General features: G+C 35.3%; 1 protein-coding gene across 1 annotated transcript in view; it reads right to left on the bottom strand.

Annotated features, from left to right (window-relative positions):
* The window catches only part of LOC149806236 (protein flightless-1 homolog), a 154,924-nt gene that overhangs the window by 54,987 nt on the left and 82,825 nt on the right, over positions 1–17,112 (bottom strand). The window contains exons 21-22 of the mRNA XM_089951183.1: positions 16,707–16,839; positions 5,605–5,689 (exon numbers count right to left, since the gene is read on the bottom strand). Coding sequence (XP_089807309.1) covers positions 5,605–5,689; positions 16,707–16,839 — 218 coding nt within the window. The remainder of the gene's footprint in view (positions 1–5,604; positions 5,690–16,706; positions 16,840–17,112) is intronic.

Below are 17,112 nucleotides of genomic sequence, written 5' to 3'. Positions count from 1 at the left end.
AGGCATGATATTCTAATTCCCTTGCCAGGGCCCCGAGTGGCCGAGTGGTCTAAAGCGCTCTTTGTTACAGATCACTGCCATCTCACCTCTGTCTGCGGCAGTTCGAGTCTAAGATTCAGCCAATGTGGGCATGTGAGAAAGCTTGTCAGTAGCTTCTCGTGGGTCGGTGGTTCTTTCCAGGGTTTTCCGGGTTCTTCCTCCACCATTAATACTGGCCGCCATGTATAGCCTATCGTGCTGAAAAATGGCGTTAAACCCCACAACAACAACAACAACAACTAATTCCTTTGCCATGATATAATCAATAATGTGTCCATTGGAAAGGCACTTTATTGTAATTTCCTTGCCATGATATAATCTATAATGTGTCCTTTGGAAAGGCACTTTATTGTAATTTCCTTGGCATGACATAATCAATAATGTGTCCTTTGGAAAGGCACTGTATTCTAATTTCCTTGGCATGATATTACCAATAATGTGTCCTTTGGAAAGGCATGATATAATCAATGTGTCCTTTGGAAAGGCATGGCATTCAAATTTCCTTGGCATGATATAATCAATAATGTGTCCTTTGGAAAGGCACTTTATTCTAATTCCCTTGGCATGATATTACCAATAATGTGTCCACTGGAAAGGCATTTTATTCTAATTTCCTTGGTGTGATATAATCAATAATGTGTCCAGTGGAAAGGCATGATATTCTAATTTCCTTGCCATGATATAATCAATAATGTGTCCATTGGAAGGCACTTTATTCTAATTTCCTTGCCATGATATAATCAATAATGTGTCCATTGGAAAGGCATGATATTCTAATTTTCTTGCCATGATATAATCAATAATGTGTCCATTGGAAAGGCATTTTATTCTAATTTCATTGGTGTGATATAATCAATAATGTGTCCTTTGGAAAGGCACTTTATTCTAATTTCCTTGCCATGATATAATCAATAATGTGTCCATTGGAAAGGCACTTTATTCTAATTTCCTTGCCATGATATAATCAATAATGTGTCCATTGGAAAGGCATGATATTCTAATTCCCTTGCCATGATATAATCAATAATGTGTCCTTTGGAAAGGCATGATATTCTAATTTCCTTGCCATGATATAATCAATAATGTGTCCTTTGGAAAGGCATGATATTCTAATTCCCTTGCCATGATATAATCAATAATGTGTCCTCTGGAAAGGCATGATATTCTAATTTTCTTGGTGTGATATAATCAATAATGTGTCCATTGGAAAGGCATGATATTCTAATTCTCTTGTCATGATATAATCAATAATGTGTCCTTTGGAAAGGCATGATATTCTAATTTCCTTGCCATGATATAATCAATAATGTGTCCTTTGGAAAGGCATCATATTCTAATTTCCTTGGCATGATATAATCAATAATGTGTCCTTTGGAAAGGCATGATATTCTAATTCCCTTGCCATGATATAATCAATAATGTGTCCTTTGGAAAGGCATGATATTCTAATTTCCTTGCCATGATATAATCAATAATGTGTCCTTTGGAAAGGCATGATATTCTAATTCCCTTGCCATGATATAATCAATAATGTGTCCTTTGGAAAGGCATGATATTCTAATTTCCTTGCCATGATATAATCAATAATGTGTCCTTTGGAAAGGCATGATATTGTAATTTCCTTGCCATGATATAATCAATAATGTGTCCTTTGGAAAGGCATGATATTCTAATTTCCTTGGTGTGATATAATCAATAATGTGTCCATTGGAAAGGCATGATATTCTAATTCTCTTGTCATGATATAATCAATAATGTGTCCTTTGGAAAGGCATGATATTCCAATTTCCTTGCCATGATATAATTAATAATGTGTCGTTTGGAAAGGTATGATATTCTAATTTCCTTGCCATGATATAATCAATAAAGTGTCCATTGGAAAGGCATGATATTCTAATTTCCTTGCCATGATATAATCAATGATGTGTCCTTTGGAAAGGCATGATATTCTAATTCCCTTGCCATGATATAATCAATAATGTGTCCTTTGGAAAGGCATGATATTCTAATTTTCTTGGTGTGATATAATCAATAATGTGTCCATTGGAAAGGCATGATATTCTAATTCTCTTGTCATGATATAATCAATAATGTGTCCTTTGGAAAGGCATGATATTCTAATTTCCTTGCCATGATATAATCAATAATGTGTCCTTTGGAAAGGCATCATATTCTAATTTCCTTGGCATGATATAATCAATAATGTGTCCTTTGGAAAGGCATGATATTCTAATTCCCTTGCCATGATATAATCAATAATGTGTCCTTTGGAAAGGCATGATATTCTAATTTCCTTGCCATGATATAATCAATAATGTGTCCTTTGGAAAGGCATGATATTCTAATTCCCTTGCCATGATATAATCAATAATGTGTCCTTTGGAAAGGCATGATATTCTAATTTCCTTGCCATGATATAATCAATAATGTGTCTTTTGGAAAGGCATGATATTGTAATTTCCTTGCCATGATATAATCAATAATGTGTCCTTTGGAAAGGCATGATATTCTAATTTCCTTGGTGTGATATAATCAATAATGTGTCCATTGGAAAGGCATGATATTCTAATTCTCTTGTCATGATATAATCAATAATGTGTCCTTTGGAAAGGCATGATATTCTAATTTCCTTGCCATGATATAATCAATAATGTGTCGTTTGGAAAGGTATGATATTCTAATTTCCTTGCCATGATATAATCAATAAAGTGTCCATTGGAAAGGCATGATATTCTAATTTCCTTGCCATGATATAATCAATAATGTGTCCATTGGAAAGGCATGATATTCTAATTCCCTTGCCATGATATAATCAATAATGTGTCCTTTGGAAAGGCATGATATTCTAATTTCCTTGCCATGATATAATCAATAAAGTGTCCTTTGGAAAGGCATGATATTCTAATTTCCTTGCCATGATATAATCAATAAAGTGTCCATTGGAAAGGCATGATATTCTAATTTCCTTACCATGACATAATCAATAATGTGTCCATTGGAAAGGCATGATATTCTAATTCCCTTGCCATGATATAATCAATAAAGTGTCCTTTGGAAAGGCATGATATTCTAATTTCCTTACCATGACATAATCAATAATGTGTCCATTGGAAAGGCATGATATTCTAATTTCCTTGCCATGATATAATCAATAAAGTGTCCTTTGGAAAGGCACTTTATTCTAATTTCCTTGCCATGATATAATCAATAATGTGTCCTTTGGAAAGGCATGATATTTTAATTTCCTTGCCATGACATAATCAATAAAGTTCCCTTTGGAAAGGCATGATATTCTAATTTCCTTGCCATGATATAATCAATAATGTGTCCTTTGGAAAGGCATGATATTCTAATTCCCTTGCCATGATATAATCAATAAAGTGTCCTTTGGAAAGGCATGATATTCTAATTTCCTTGCCATGATATAATCAATAATGTGTCCAGTGGAAAGGCATGATATTCTAATTTCCTTGCCATGATATAATCAATAAAGTGTCCTTTGGAAAGGCACTTTATTCTAATTTCCTTGCCATGATATAATCAATAATGTGTCCTTTGGAAAGGCATGATATTTTAATTTCCTTGCCATGACATAATCAATAAAGTTCCCTTTGGAAAGGCATGATATTCTAATTTCCTTGCCATGATATAATCAATAATGTGTCCATTGGAAAGGCATGATATTCTAATAACCTTGCCATGATATAATCAATAAAGTGTCCTTTGGAAAGGCATGATATTCTAATTCCCTTGCCATGATATAATCAATAATGTGTCCATTCGAAAGGCATGATATTCTAATTCCCTTGCCATGATATAATCAATAATGTGTCCATTGGAAAGGCATGATATTCTAATTTCCTTGCCATGATATAATCAATAATGTGTCCATTGGAAAGGCATGATATTCTAATTCCCTTGCCATGATATAATCAATAATGTGTCCATTGGAAAGGCATGGTATTATAATTTCCTTGCCATGATATAATCAATAATGTGTCCACTGGAAAGGCATGGTATTCTAATTTCCTTGCCATGATATAATCAACAATGTGCTGTTATAAACCAATCCATCAAATTCCTAATAACAGTGCCATGATCTATTTTCCTTGGGTGTTACTTTCAAAAACTGTCATCACTGCCAGAAAAGTTATATGTCTTAATATATATGTAAGCTATAACTCACATTAGATAAATCTACAAAAAAGACAGAGCAGAATGTTAAGTCTGTCTTACATGTGAACAGGAAAGATGTTGAACATCAATAGATAATTACAAAAAAAATTCAGTACTGACCAAAACACATCAGTGTGGTATTAATTCTTACATATATAAGAAATATTTTTATTAATTTTTATAACTTAAATCAAATACTACAACCTGCACTATCTAAAGCTCTCAAAACTCACTTATTTCGACTGCAAGAACAAACTTAAAGACTGAATAATGTGTCCTACATTAAATATTCTCAGCATGTTTTTTAATGTTTTCTAATTTCATGGTGTTTGTTTTTGTAATCATATCATTATGTTTTTTATCTTAAAGGTGTTGTCTAATGTTGTAAAGTGCTTAGAGCTTCTAAAGATTTGGCGCTATACAAAGTCCTCATTATTATTATTATTATTATTATCATACCATCTTATGTTTACAGTAATATTAACATAAACATAACACAGACATATCCTGGTTGACTTTTAACACTGCCTGAATTAATGATGGAAGACTTCCTTCAATATTTGAATACTGACCTATCTGGAGTGAAAGAATCTGAATCTGGGAGACCAGTCTTATTTTACAAGAAACTTATTTCCGCACAATATTCTGGGAGACCAGTCTTATTTTACAAGAAACTTATTTCCACACAATATTCTGGGAGACCAGTCTTATTTTACAAGAAACTTATTTCCACACAATAATCTGGGAGACCAGTCTTATTTTACAAGAAACTTATTTCCACACAATATTCTGGGAGACCAGTCTTATTTTACAAGAAACTTATTTCCACACAATATTCTGGGAGACCAGTCTTATTTTACAAGAAACTTATTTCCACACAATATTCTGGGAGACCAGTCTTATTTTACAAGAAACTTATTTCCACACAATATTCTGGGAGACCAGTCTTATTTTACAAGAAACTTATTTCCACACAATATTCTACACGTCTACATATTCAACATGCCTCGGCCAACCAGGGTATGTACAGACATTCTTTTACATGCTATTTCTCTCATAACACCACAGTTAATCCCATCATTCTAAATCTAAATGTACAGTCTTTGTACCATAACATCACAGCTAATCCCATCATTCTAAATCTAATTGTACAGTCTTTGTACCATCCCATCATTCTAAATCTTATTGTACAGTCTTTGTACCATAAACCACAGTTAATCCCATCATTCTTAATCTAACTGAGCACCTCAGTTTTCACTATACCATTATATATTTGCTGCAGATCAGGGAATATGTTCACTGCAAACAATGTAATATGAACTACGTATAAGGATCAGCTAATCTGAATTGTACAGTCTTTGTACCATAACATGTAAGAATGCAACTGACCTTGTGGGAGTTCCAGATATCCCATGCCAAGCCCCACCTTGTAGAGTCTGGGTTCTGCTGGCTCAAAGTGATCAGGCACCCAAGCCTGAAATAAGTCAATATACAGTCACAAAGTAACCATGTGATCATCTGTTGTACATGTATACCATAAACAGATGTATAAAACATTTACCTTCCTGTCGTTGAAAACTAATGAAAAATCACAAATCTGCTTTACACAGCATTTCCTATCACTCACCATATCACTCATAAAATATCACAAGCAACCATTGCAAAGACACTGCATTGTTGATCAAACAACCACTGCCAAGACCTGTTCCTTGTTTACCAAGCAACCACTGCCAAGGGATGTTCTTTGTTTACCAAGCAACCACTGCCAAGACATGTTTCTTGTTTACAAAGCAATCACTGCCAAGATATGTTCCTTATTTAGCAAGCAACCACTGCCAAGACATGTTTCTTGTTTACCAAGCAACCACTGCCAAGACATGCTCCTTGTTTACCATGCAACCACTGCCAAGACATGTTTCTTGTTTATCAAGCAACCATTGCCATGACATCTTCCATGTTAACCAAGCAACCACTGCCAAGACATGTTTATTGTTTACCAAGCAACCACTGCCATATCTTCCTTGTTTACCAGGCAGCCGTTGCCAAGACATATTTCTTGTTTAACAAGCAACCATTACCAAGACATGTTCCTTGTTTACTAAGCAACCATTGCCATGGCATTTCCTTGATTACCAAGCAACCACTGTGATGACATGTTCCTTGTTTACCAAGCAACCAATGCCATTACATGTTCATTGTTTACCAAGCAACCAATGCCATTACATGTTCATTGTTTACCAAGCAACCAATTCCAAGGAATGTACTTTGTTTACCAGACACTCTCATATGACATCATGAAACATGAAAAAATTCCTTGCAGGTATCAACTGAAGGAAATTAAGTTTTAAAACCCTAATGTTTACTGATGTATCATTTTAAATTTAACTCCATGGGGAAGAGTTCATGTTGCTTTCCATTCAAGAGATATTTCACCAAAAAAATATCAACATTTTCTTTCTGGTAGGGTACTATTTTATCTTGTGTGTAGTTGTATGAGATAGAGTACTCCACCATTTTCATGCTATTTGTGCATTTTTAGAACAGTCATTTATAGTTGAGTCATTTTTAGCTGGATCATTTTAAGAAGGGTCATTTTTAGTTGGGTCATTTTTAGCTGGGTTATTTTTAGAAGGGTCATTCTTAGCTGGGTCATTTCTAGAAGGGTAATTTTTAGCTGGGTCAGTTTTAGATGGGTCATTTTCAGCTGGGTCATTTTTTGAAGGGTCAGTTTTAGATGGGTCATTTTTAGCTGGGTCAGTTTTAGAAGGGTCATTTTTAGCTGGGTCATTTTTAGCTGAGTCATCGTCATGGTGTTTCCAAGGTGATTTGTGGTAGAAAAATTCCAAATGTGACATAACTGTTTACAGGCTTCATCAAACTGTTTCTCCAACTCTCTTTGTTTTGATTAATAGTTGAGGTGTTTGTGCAACATGCTGACCATTGCCACTGAAATGTTGGTTATATACAAATGTACAGACCACATGTGTTGCAAACTGACCATTATCTTCATCTACTGACCATGATAACAGTTTTAGTATTTCTATGTGTCCCTCTTACATGGCTAATGACCACTGTCTTTCATCTGCTGTGTTGTAAATATGTGTTTGTATGACATTCCACAAAATCATCTGTTGCGCAGTAAATCTATTTGTTAATATGACATACCACAAAATCATCTGTTGAGTTGTAAATCTATGTGTTTATATGACATACCACAAAATCATCTGTTGAGACAGAGCTATTTATTTATAATGAGATACCACAAAATCATGTTGAGTTGTAAATCTGTGTTTATATGAGATACCACAAAATCATCTGTTGAGTTGTAAATCTGTGTTTATATGAGATACCACAAAATCATCTGTTGAGTTGTAAATCTGTGTTTATATGAAATACCACAAAATCATCTGGTTCTCTTTATCATTTTCATGCAAAATAACTACAGCTTAATTCATCCAAAATAAGCATTTTGGGATGCAATAAATTTAAGAAAGTCATCCCAGAAGCATGCATATCAGGAATCCAAGACCCAATTTTTCAAATCTAAAATGAACAGTACGTTCATGACATGTAATACAATTCTGTATGTATGGTCATAATATTGGAGCTTTGGTGGAATCTATTCCTACCTGTACACTGTCAGGAAAAATTAAATTCCAATGAAATAAAATGATGGCCATTTTTCAAATTTCTGAACACTGAATTCCTTCAACATTCTGGGTGGCACAATAACCAGAACTGTTAGATATCCTCACGAGTTCTTCTTTTCACTTCTACACATGTGACAGAACAAAGACAGATTGGGACAAATTGGGAGATTTGCAAAATTACACAATTTGGATGGGAGTTTTAACTTCAAAAATTTTTTCATGCAGATCTTGACTTATTTACCCAATGCAGACCCAAAACCTGGGTTACACTGCTGTTTTTTGTGGTAGTTTTTATCAGAATATTTTTTGCAATTTCTGAGTTAGGGAATGTTATTCTGACTAAAGCTGCAATCAGAATCAACAGATTATGTCTGGCTATAAAGCTGGCAAACAATGTCTCGCACAAATATCTTTATCCACATTTGATGTAGATTGGGCAAACATTATTTCAGTGATGGTGTGTGTATTGTCATGTTTAATATGCTTTATATCATTTGATACAGTGATGGTGTGTGTATTGTTGTGTTTAATATACTTTATATCATTTGATACAGTGATGGTGTGCATATTGTTGTGCTTAATATGCTTTATATCATTTGATACAGATCCTGCAAACATGATTTCAGTGATGGTGTGTTTATTGTTGTGTTTAATATGCTTTATATCATTTGATACAGATCCTGCAAACATAATTTCAGTGATGGTGTGTGTATTGTTGTGTTTAATATGCTTTATATCATTTGATACAGTGATGGTGTGTGTATTGTCATGTTTAATATGCTTTGTATCATTTGATACAGTGATGGTGTGTGTATTGTTGTGTTTAATATGCTTTTTATCATTTGATACAGTGATGGTGTGTGTATTGTCATGTTTAATATGCTTTATATCATTTGATACAGTGATGGTGTGTGTATTGTTGTGTTTAATATGCTTTATATCATTTGATACAGTGATGGTATGTGCATTGTTGTGTTTAATATGCTTTTTATCATTTGATACAGTGATGGTGTGTGTATTGTCATGTTTAATATGCTTTATATCATTTGATACAGATCCTGCAAACATGATTTCAGTGATGGTGTGTGTATTGTTGTGTTTAATATGCTTTATATCATTTGATACATTGATGGTGTGTGTATTGTTGTGTTTAATATGCTTTTTTTCATTTGATACAGTGATGGTGTGTGTATTGTCATGTTTAATATGCTTTATATCATTTGATACAGATCCTGCAAACATGATTTCAGTGATGGTGTGTGTATTGTTGTGTTTAATATGCTTTATTTCATTTGACACAGTGATGGTGTGTGTATTGTTGTGTTTAATATGCTTTATATCATTTGATACAGTGATGGTGTGTGTATTGTTGTGTTTAATATGCTTTTCATCATTTGATACAGTGATGGTGTGTGTATTGTTGTGTTTAATATGCTTTTTATCATTTGATACAGTGATGGTGTGTGTATTGTTGTGTTTAATATGCTTTATATCATTTGATACAGTGATGGTGTGTATATTGTTGTGTTTAATATGCTTTATATGCAGTATGAAGTGTAATATCATTCTTGCCAATGCAGATTTCAAAATCAGCTTCAGAGGAAGGTCAGAATGCATTTTCATGAATTTTAAACTTGATTCCAAAGACTGAAATTCCCGTTTCCACCCATTCATGAGATATTTTGGTTGCTTAGATTCTGGTGTCCAAGCATTTGGAGATAATGCATGTTTAGACATTTTGACACTTGGAAGCCAGACTGACCCTGTTTTATATTGATTGAACTCTTTAGTAATCCAACCATAATCCATAATCTCTTTAATCCTTTATTTATGACACACCTAGTATAATCCATGCCAACAACCATTTCCAAATGAACCTACCAACAGAATACAAGGGGTGTTTTATGCTGCCTGAACTTAAATTGTCTTGCCATGCTTAAGCCAGTTCACCATCATGTGATCACAGGCAGTATTAATGTAAATGTACTACAGACCTGCCAACCCTGAAGAGTCAGTCTCAGTAAGACAGTTGATTTGTTTCCATAAGATTGACCAGTTTTCAGTAAGGTGTAATAAAATATCAGCAACTGCTATTGTAAAGCTGGAAAACAATTAAAAGTTTGACGCATCGACGATAAACATTATGTTCAACTAAAAAGTTTGAAAAGTACTCATAAACTTTATTTACCACTAGCACAGTTGCACAAACTCTAGTTTCAAACCCTATGCAGCTCAAAGGCTTGTTGCTATCTCTCAACTTGCCATAATTCTTGGAAATTCTTTTCCATTTCACATGATGATAGCAATCATATCTCCTGCCACAAGACATACTCAAAATTGGCACGTGATGTCCAATAAACTTGTGTCCTTTCCAGCTTTTATTCACAATAATCTGAATACTCCTTTTTGTTCTACTGTGTTGATTATTAACACTTTTCTAGAAGCTCATTTTCCTTTTCGTCTTAAACATGCATTGCTTTCTGGACGCCATTTTTAAAAACTCTATAATCAACAGTTTGATCATGAAGACGCTTAGAATGAACAGGTGCAGTTTAAAGTGTCTGGCATGCTGCTGCAAAGTTAGTCTGGATCCCTGATTAATTTCACTAATTCTAATATGAAACCCGGATCCAAATGAAACATGGATGAACCAATTATCCAGATTTTGTGGCAACAATCATTTTTCCATAGTTTTTGCTAGTATGCCATAAGTTCGTATATTAAGGGTAATTTTTCGAAAAGGCGAAATCGTAAGAGCTGGCAGGTCTGATAATACAATGTAAGTATGGCATGAACAAAAATGGAACAAATAACTTTTTTTCAATATAAAGTTTGCATACATGGCATATTTAAATGAGTGACAGGAGGAATGGGAGACATCTAATCTCAGGACACAACCCTCCGGGTGGTTCACATGTATGCTCATCCCTGTCACCTTGTTCTACCTGACAACAGTCTAAATAGTTTCTTTTACAGTGACTATGTACCAGTTTACCACTTCTGCACTGCAGTACTTGTCCCTACCACGTCAATGTGTAAAACTCTAGTCCAAGATTTTATATCCCAAATTTGGATTTTCCAGAATTTTGTCAGTATATTATCTGAATGTAGTCTTCAATAAAAATGCACACAATAATTCTGGAAAATCAAGAGTGGTTGGCACCCTGAAAATGACAACATTGTAGTTTATCATATCCCTATCATTATTCTGCATGAATAGAGCTTCAGAAGATTTACTTGGTACTAATCATGAAAGAATGTTTGTACTAACCAAGTTAGACTGTGGACCATACTTTCGACCACCTTAATCTGACTGTGTAATCTTTGAACCACTATCTGACAGGCTGATAATTTTTCTGTCGACTAGGGACCAATGTTTCTAATGACCACCATTATAAGCACTATTTTGATCTATTTATCTAATGCATTAGTTACTTACCACTATTATGGTTGATTTATTGACTATGTCTGAACATAGGTCACTACATATGGGACCAAAATCTGGCATAATGACTGCTATAATATATGCACTAAGCAAAGAGTTTTGATATACTGGTGACTTTTATTTCACCTACTAACAAATATCTGAGGGGTGCCCGAGTGGCCAAGTGGTCTAAAGAGCTCACTATTACGGATCACTGCCATCTCATCTCATTCTGCATGGGTTCAAGTCTCTGGCTCTGCCAATGTGGGTACATGAGAAAACTTGCCAGTAGCTTCTCATGGGTTGTTGGTTCTTTCCACGGTTTTCCCGGGTTCTTCCTCCACCATTTTTACTGGCCGCCATGTAAGCCTAGCTTGTGCTGAAAAATGGCATTAAACCCTACAACAACAACAAGAGTATGAACTCAATTATCATAAAAGCCAACCCCAGTGGTTGTTTTTCATTGACCATAGTTTCCCAGATGAATCCAGCAGAAGCTACAAACCACCACAAGCACATCAAGGTTCACCCCGTCTTCGAGGCACCATATTTCCCATACAGAGAAAGGCACCATATTCTATAAACAGTGAAAGGCACCATATTCCACATAAAGAGAAAGGCACCATATTTCATACTGAGAGAAAAGCACCGTATTTCACATACAGAGAAAGGCACCATATTCCACATACAGTGAAAGGCACCATATTCCACATAAAGAAAAGACACCATATTTCACAAAAAGAGAAAGGCACCATATTGCACATACAGTGAAAGGAACCATATTTCCCATACAGAGAAAGGCACCATATTCCACATACAGTGAAAGGCACCATATTCCACATAAAGAAAAAGGTACCATATTCCACATAAAGAGAAAGGCACCATATTTCACATAAAGAGAAAGGCACCATATTTTACATAAAGAGAAAGACACCATATTCCACATAGAGTGAAAGAAACCATATTCTACATAAAGAGAAAGGTACCATATTTCACATACAGAGAAAGGAACCATATTTCACATAAAGAGAAAGGCACCATATTCCACATACAGTGAAAGGAACCATATTCCACATAAAGAGAAAGGCACCATATTTCACATGCAGAGAAAGGCACCATATTTCACATAAAGAGAAAGGCACCATATTCCACATAAAGAGAAAGGCACCATATTTCACGTAAAGAGAAAGGCACCATATTCCACATAAAGAGAAAGGCACCATATTTCACATAAAGAGAAAGGCACCATATTTCACAAAGAGAGAAAGGCACCATATTTCACATAAAGAGAAAGGCACCATATTCCACATAAAAAGAAAGGCACCATATTCCACATAAAGAGAAAGGCACCATATTTCACATAGAGAGAAAGGCACCATATTTCACACAGAGAGAAAGGCACCATATTCCACATAAAGAGAAAGGCACCATATTCCACATAAAGAGAAAGGCACCATATTCCGCATAAAGAAAAAGGCACCATATTCCACATACAGTGAAAGGCACTATATTCCACATAAAGAAAAAGGCACTAAATTTCACATACAGTGAAAGGCACCATATTTCATGTAAAGAGAAAGGCACCATATTCCACGTACAGTGAAAGGCACCATATTTCACATAAAGAGAAAGGCACCATATTCCACATAAAGAGAAAGGCACCATATTCCACATAAAGAGAAAGGCAACCATATTCCACATAAAGAAAAAGGCACCATATTTCACATAAAGAAAAAGGCACCATATTCCACATACAGTGAAAGGCACTATATTCCACATAAAGAAAAAGGCACTAAATTTCACATACAGTGAAAGGCACCATATTTCATGTAAAGAGAAAGGCACCATATTCCACGTACAGTGAAAGGCACCATATTTCACATAAAGAGAAAGGCACCATATTCCACATAAAGAGAAAGGCACCATATTCCACATAAAGAGAAAGGCAACCATATTCCACATAAAGAGAAAGGCACCATATTTCACATAAAGAGAAAGGCACCATATTTCACATAAAGAGAAAGGCACCATATTCCACATACAGAGAAAGGCACCATATTCCACATACGGAGAAAGTCTCCTGTGCAAGCCAGCCTACTGACTCCAAAATGTCTCAAATGAACTTTACATCTGAATGCAAGATTCATCAAGATCATTTAAATTTCATGAACTGGTATCTTCATGAGGCAGACAAATGAATAACTCATACGTGCCATGCGGCCAGTGCTTGAGAGGTTCTGTCTTGCATTTTCCATCTTAACAGTTAGGAAAAGCCATTCTTGGGAACCATGGATGCATTCTGTATGCCTTAACAATGAAGAAGAGCCACTGTGGAGCACCATGGATGCATTCTGTATGCCTTAACAATTAAGAAGAGTCACTGTGGAGAACCATGGATGCATTCTGTATGCCTTAACAATTAAGAACAGCCACCGTGGAGAACCATGGATGCATTCTGTGTGCCTTAACAATTAAGAAGAGCCACTGTGGAGCACCATGGATGCATTCTGTATGCCTTAACAATTAAGAAGAGCCACTGTGGAGGACCATGGATGTATTCTGTGTGCCTTAACAATTAAGAAGAGCCACTGTGGAGAACGATGGATGCATTCTGTATGCCTTAACAATGAAGAAAAGCCACTGTGGAGCACCATGGATGCATTCTGTATGCCTTAACAATTAAGAAGAGCCACCGTGGAGAACCATGGATGCATTCTGAGTGCCTTAACAATTAAGAAGAACCACTGTGGAGAACCATGGATGCATTCTGTATGCCTTAAGAATTAAGAGTGGAGAACCATGGATGCATTCTATATGCCTTAACAATTAATAAGAGCCACCGTGGCGAACCATGGATGCATTCTGTATGCCTTAACAATTAAGAAGAGCCACTGTGGAGAACCATGGATGCATTCCGTGTGCCTTAAGAATTAAAAGTGGAGAACCATGGATGCATTCTGTATGCCTTAACAATTAAGAAGAGCCACTGTGGAGAACCATGGATGCATTCTGTATGCCTTAAGAATTAAGAGTGGAGAACCATGGATGCATTCTGTATGGCTTAACAATTAAGAAGAGCCACTGGAGAACCAAGGATGCATTCCGTGTGCCTCAGAGAACACATGAGTGCATAAAATGAACCTGCAACTTTTGATCGAGGAGAGAGAGTGAATTATTATTTCTGATTGACCACAGACTGGTACTTGTTGTTGGAGACAAAAGCAGGTTGTATCATCAGCAAGACAAAATTATCAGACTGGATCTGTAAGTAGCTTTGGTGAACAAACAGGGCATTGCTCACCCTCCATGCTGAAAATAAAGCTACCTGCAAGCAAATTTTATATATTAGCTCCAGCAAAACTGAAGACAGGAAACAGGTGCAAATTGAACTACACCATGATACATTCCACTTGGGAAACAAGATGAGCAAGGGGGTTTGGTCAGGTCAAATTGGTCATTATGTGAGACTGATCCTTATTGTGACTGGTATCTTCTATTCCATGACATCGAAAAGGGACAGTGGTTAAGCTCTAATCAAAGAAGAACATTAACTTTGGAATCAAAGAAGTTGATGTAATTGTTCTGATACAAATTAATGAAAAAGTGTGTGCGTGTTAAGGTACCTCAGCACAAGCCATGGTGACAATACTGGATATCTGAACAGAACATTTTATTTAGCACTAACTAATTCATTTAGGATATCTGAGCAGCACAATTTTGTTATGACCAACCAGAAATTGGGATGAATATGTGTGTGTGACTGTGTGTGTGTGTGTGTTTGTACAACTTTCATTGCAATCCTCCACGTAGTTTAGGAGGAGTAGCAAAAAACAGGCTTTTGCTAAAAGATGTATGGATGATGCATGCCATGTGATGGACAACATTTCATCCCATAAGCTCTTCTGGTCTATGAGCTAAAAATGAATTATTGAGCTGTGGCATTGATCCTGAACATATGATCCCTACTGTGGTATTTGACAAACTTGTATCAATCGTGTCAGGGATTCATCTGTTAATCTTAAGCAGTTTTTAAACTACAGAGCAGAATAGTGAGATCAAAATTATAAAACTGGACAATATATCCAAATGTGCAACTCACAAAGAACAAGTCCACAACAACAGGAAAAATATGTATAAATGTACTAAAAATTACACAAATAATGTACTAAAAATTACACAAATAATGTACTAATAATTACACACATAATGTATACAAACAGTTTAACTATACTAAATCAATCTTATACAAACAGTTTAACTATACTAAATCAATCTAAGTCACAGAAGTTTGTTGACAGATGGTTCGAATAAATTGAATGGATTCTGAAGACACTCTGAACTATAGTTGCCAGTCTCTTACAAAACCATGAATGGTAAACATCTGGTATAGAGGTGGTCACCTAGTGGTGATGGGGGAGGTAAATTTTAAAAATTGCTTCCCTTTGATTATATGATAAATAAATGGAAAGACAAAAGTTTTTCATCTTGTGGTTTGGATTTGAAAGTTAGTGGAGTTTTGTTCCTGACTTAACTGTATGAGACATGGAATGCCTCAAAAGAAAGCCAAACTTGATAGTGAAATTTCAGTAAGGTGTAACAAAATATCATTAATTGCTATAGTCAAGCTGGATAACATGCATTTAAAAGTCCAAAAGTGTGATTCAAGGATGATGCAATGACAGTAAACATTGTGTTCAACTATGCCAAACAAATTTGTAAAGTTACTTTACAGAAGTGTGATTCAAGGATGACGCAATGACAGTAAACATTGTGTTCAACTATGCCAAACAAATTTGTAAAGTTACTTTGAACCTTAATTTCCTCCAGTACAGTTTCACAAACTGCAGTTCTAAACCCTATGGAAATCAATGGCTTCTAGCTATCTCTCAACCTGACATAATCATGAGAAGAAGACAAAAAATTCACATTGGCCATTTTTTTCTCACTATGTTCGATACTCAAACCAATGGATTGTTGTCCTTATTGCTTTATTGCTTTCCCTTCCCTCCAAGAATCTGAATATTCCTCATTTTACGAGTTTTTTTGTTGCTTTCGTTCTGAAAATGTATCGCTTAATTGATGCCATTTTAAAAACAAATAAGCAACAGCTTTATCATGCAGATGTTTTGCATCATGAAATACATGCAGTTTAAAACATGAGGTACTCCTGTAAAGTTCCCTGACCAATTCCACGAACTGAATCTAATGTGAAACCCACATTGAAATCAAGCATGAACAAGCTACTAACCAGTCTTAAGAGCAAACAATCATATTTCCTTAGTTTGTTCTTTAATTCTGGTTTTTTAGGCTCATTTCTGTAAGATTTATGGCAAATTTGTAAGGGTTGGCAGGTCCGTAGTTACTAAAATGAGTTTAATTCTTTTCAGTGAAATCTTAACAATATCTAATTTACTGACCACAATACTTCTTTCTTCAGGAGTGGTACACTCCAATGCATTCCAGAAGTCGGTGACCTCCTGGCCCTGATTAAAGACAACAATCTCGGCTTTGGACTTCTTCTCATTCTTGTTGATCTTCTCAGCAATTAGCCTAAAAGCAACAAAAAGCCAATCACATCTGTCTCTCTCTAGTCATGTTTATTCTTGGTCATGTACTGCATGTGTTTCAGATTCACTTTTCAAATTTACTCATGTCAAGAATGTGAGTAGCTTAAACATAAAAAGGATGGTAAAAATAAACTGATATTATTTTGACAGTAAAACGTCCTCTTGTTTTGTATTGTTTGTTAGTTCTTTTTTTTTTAAAATTGCCTCTTCATTATATGCTATTATGATGTATGCTGGACTTATCCTTGTCCAAAAT

This window comes from Sinohyriopsis cumingii, chromosome 2 (assembly GCF_028554795.1).
Source record: "Sinohyriopsis cumingii isolate HCF-2022 chromosome 2, ASM2855479v2, whole genome shotgun sequence".
In the NCBI taxonomy this organism is placed as follows: Eukaryota; Metazoa; Mollusca; class Bivalvia; order Unionida; family Unionidae; genus Sinohyriopsis; species Sinohyriopsis cumingii.
Note: the sequence above shows the minus strand (reverse complement) of the source record. Positions and strands in the feature narration are given on the sequence as shown.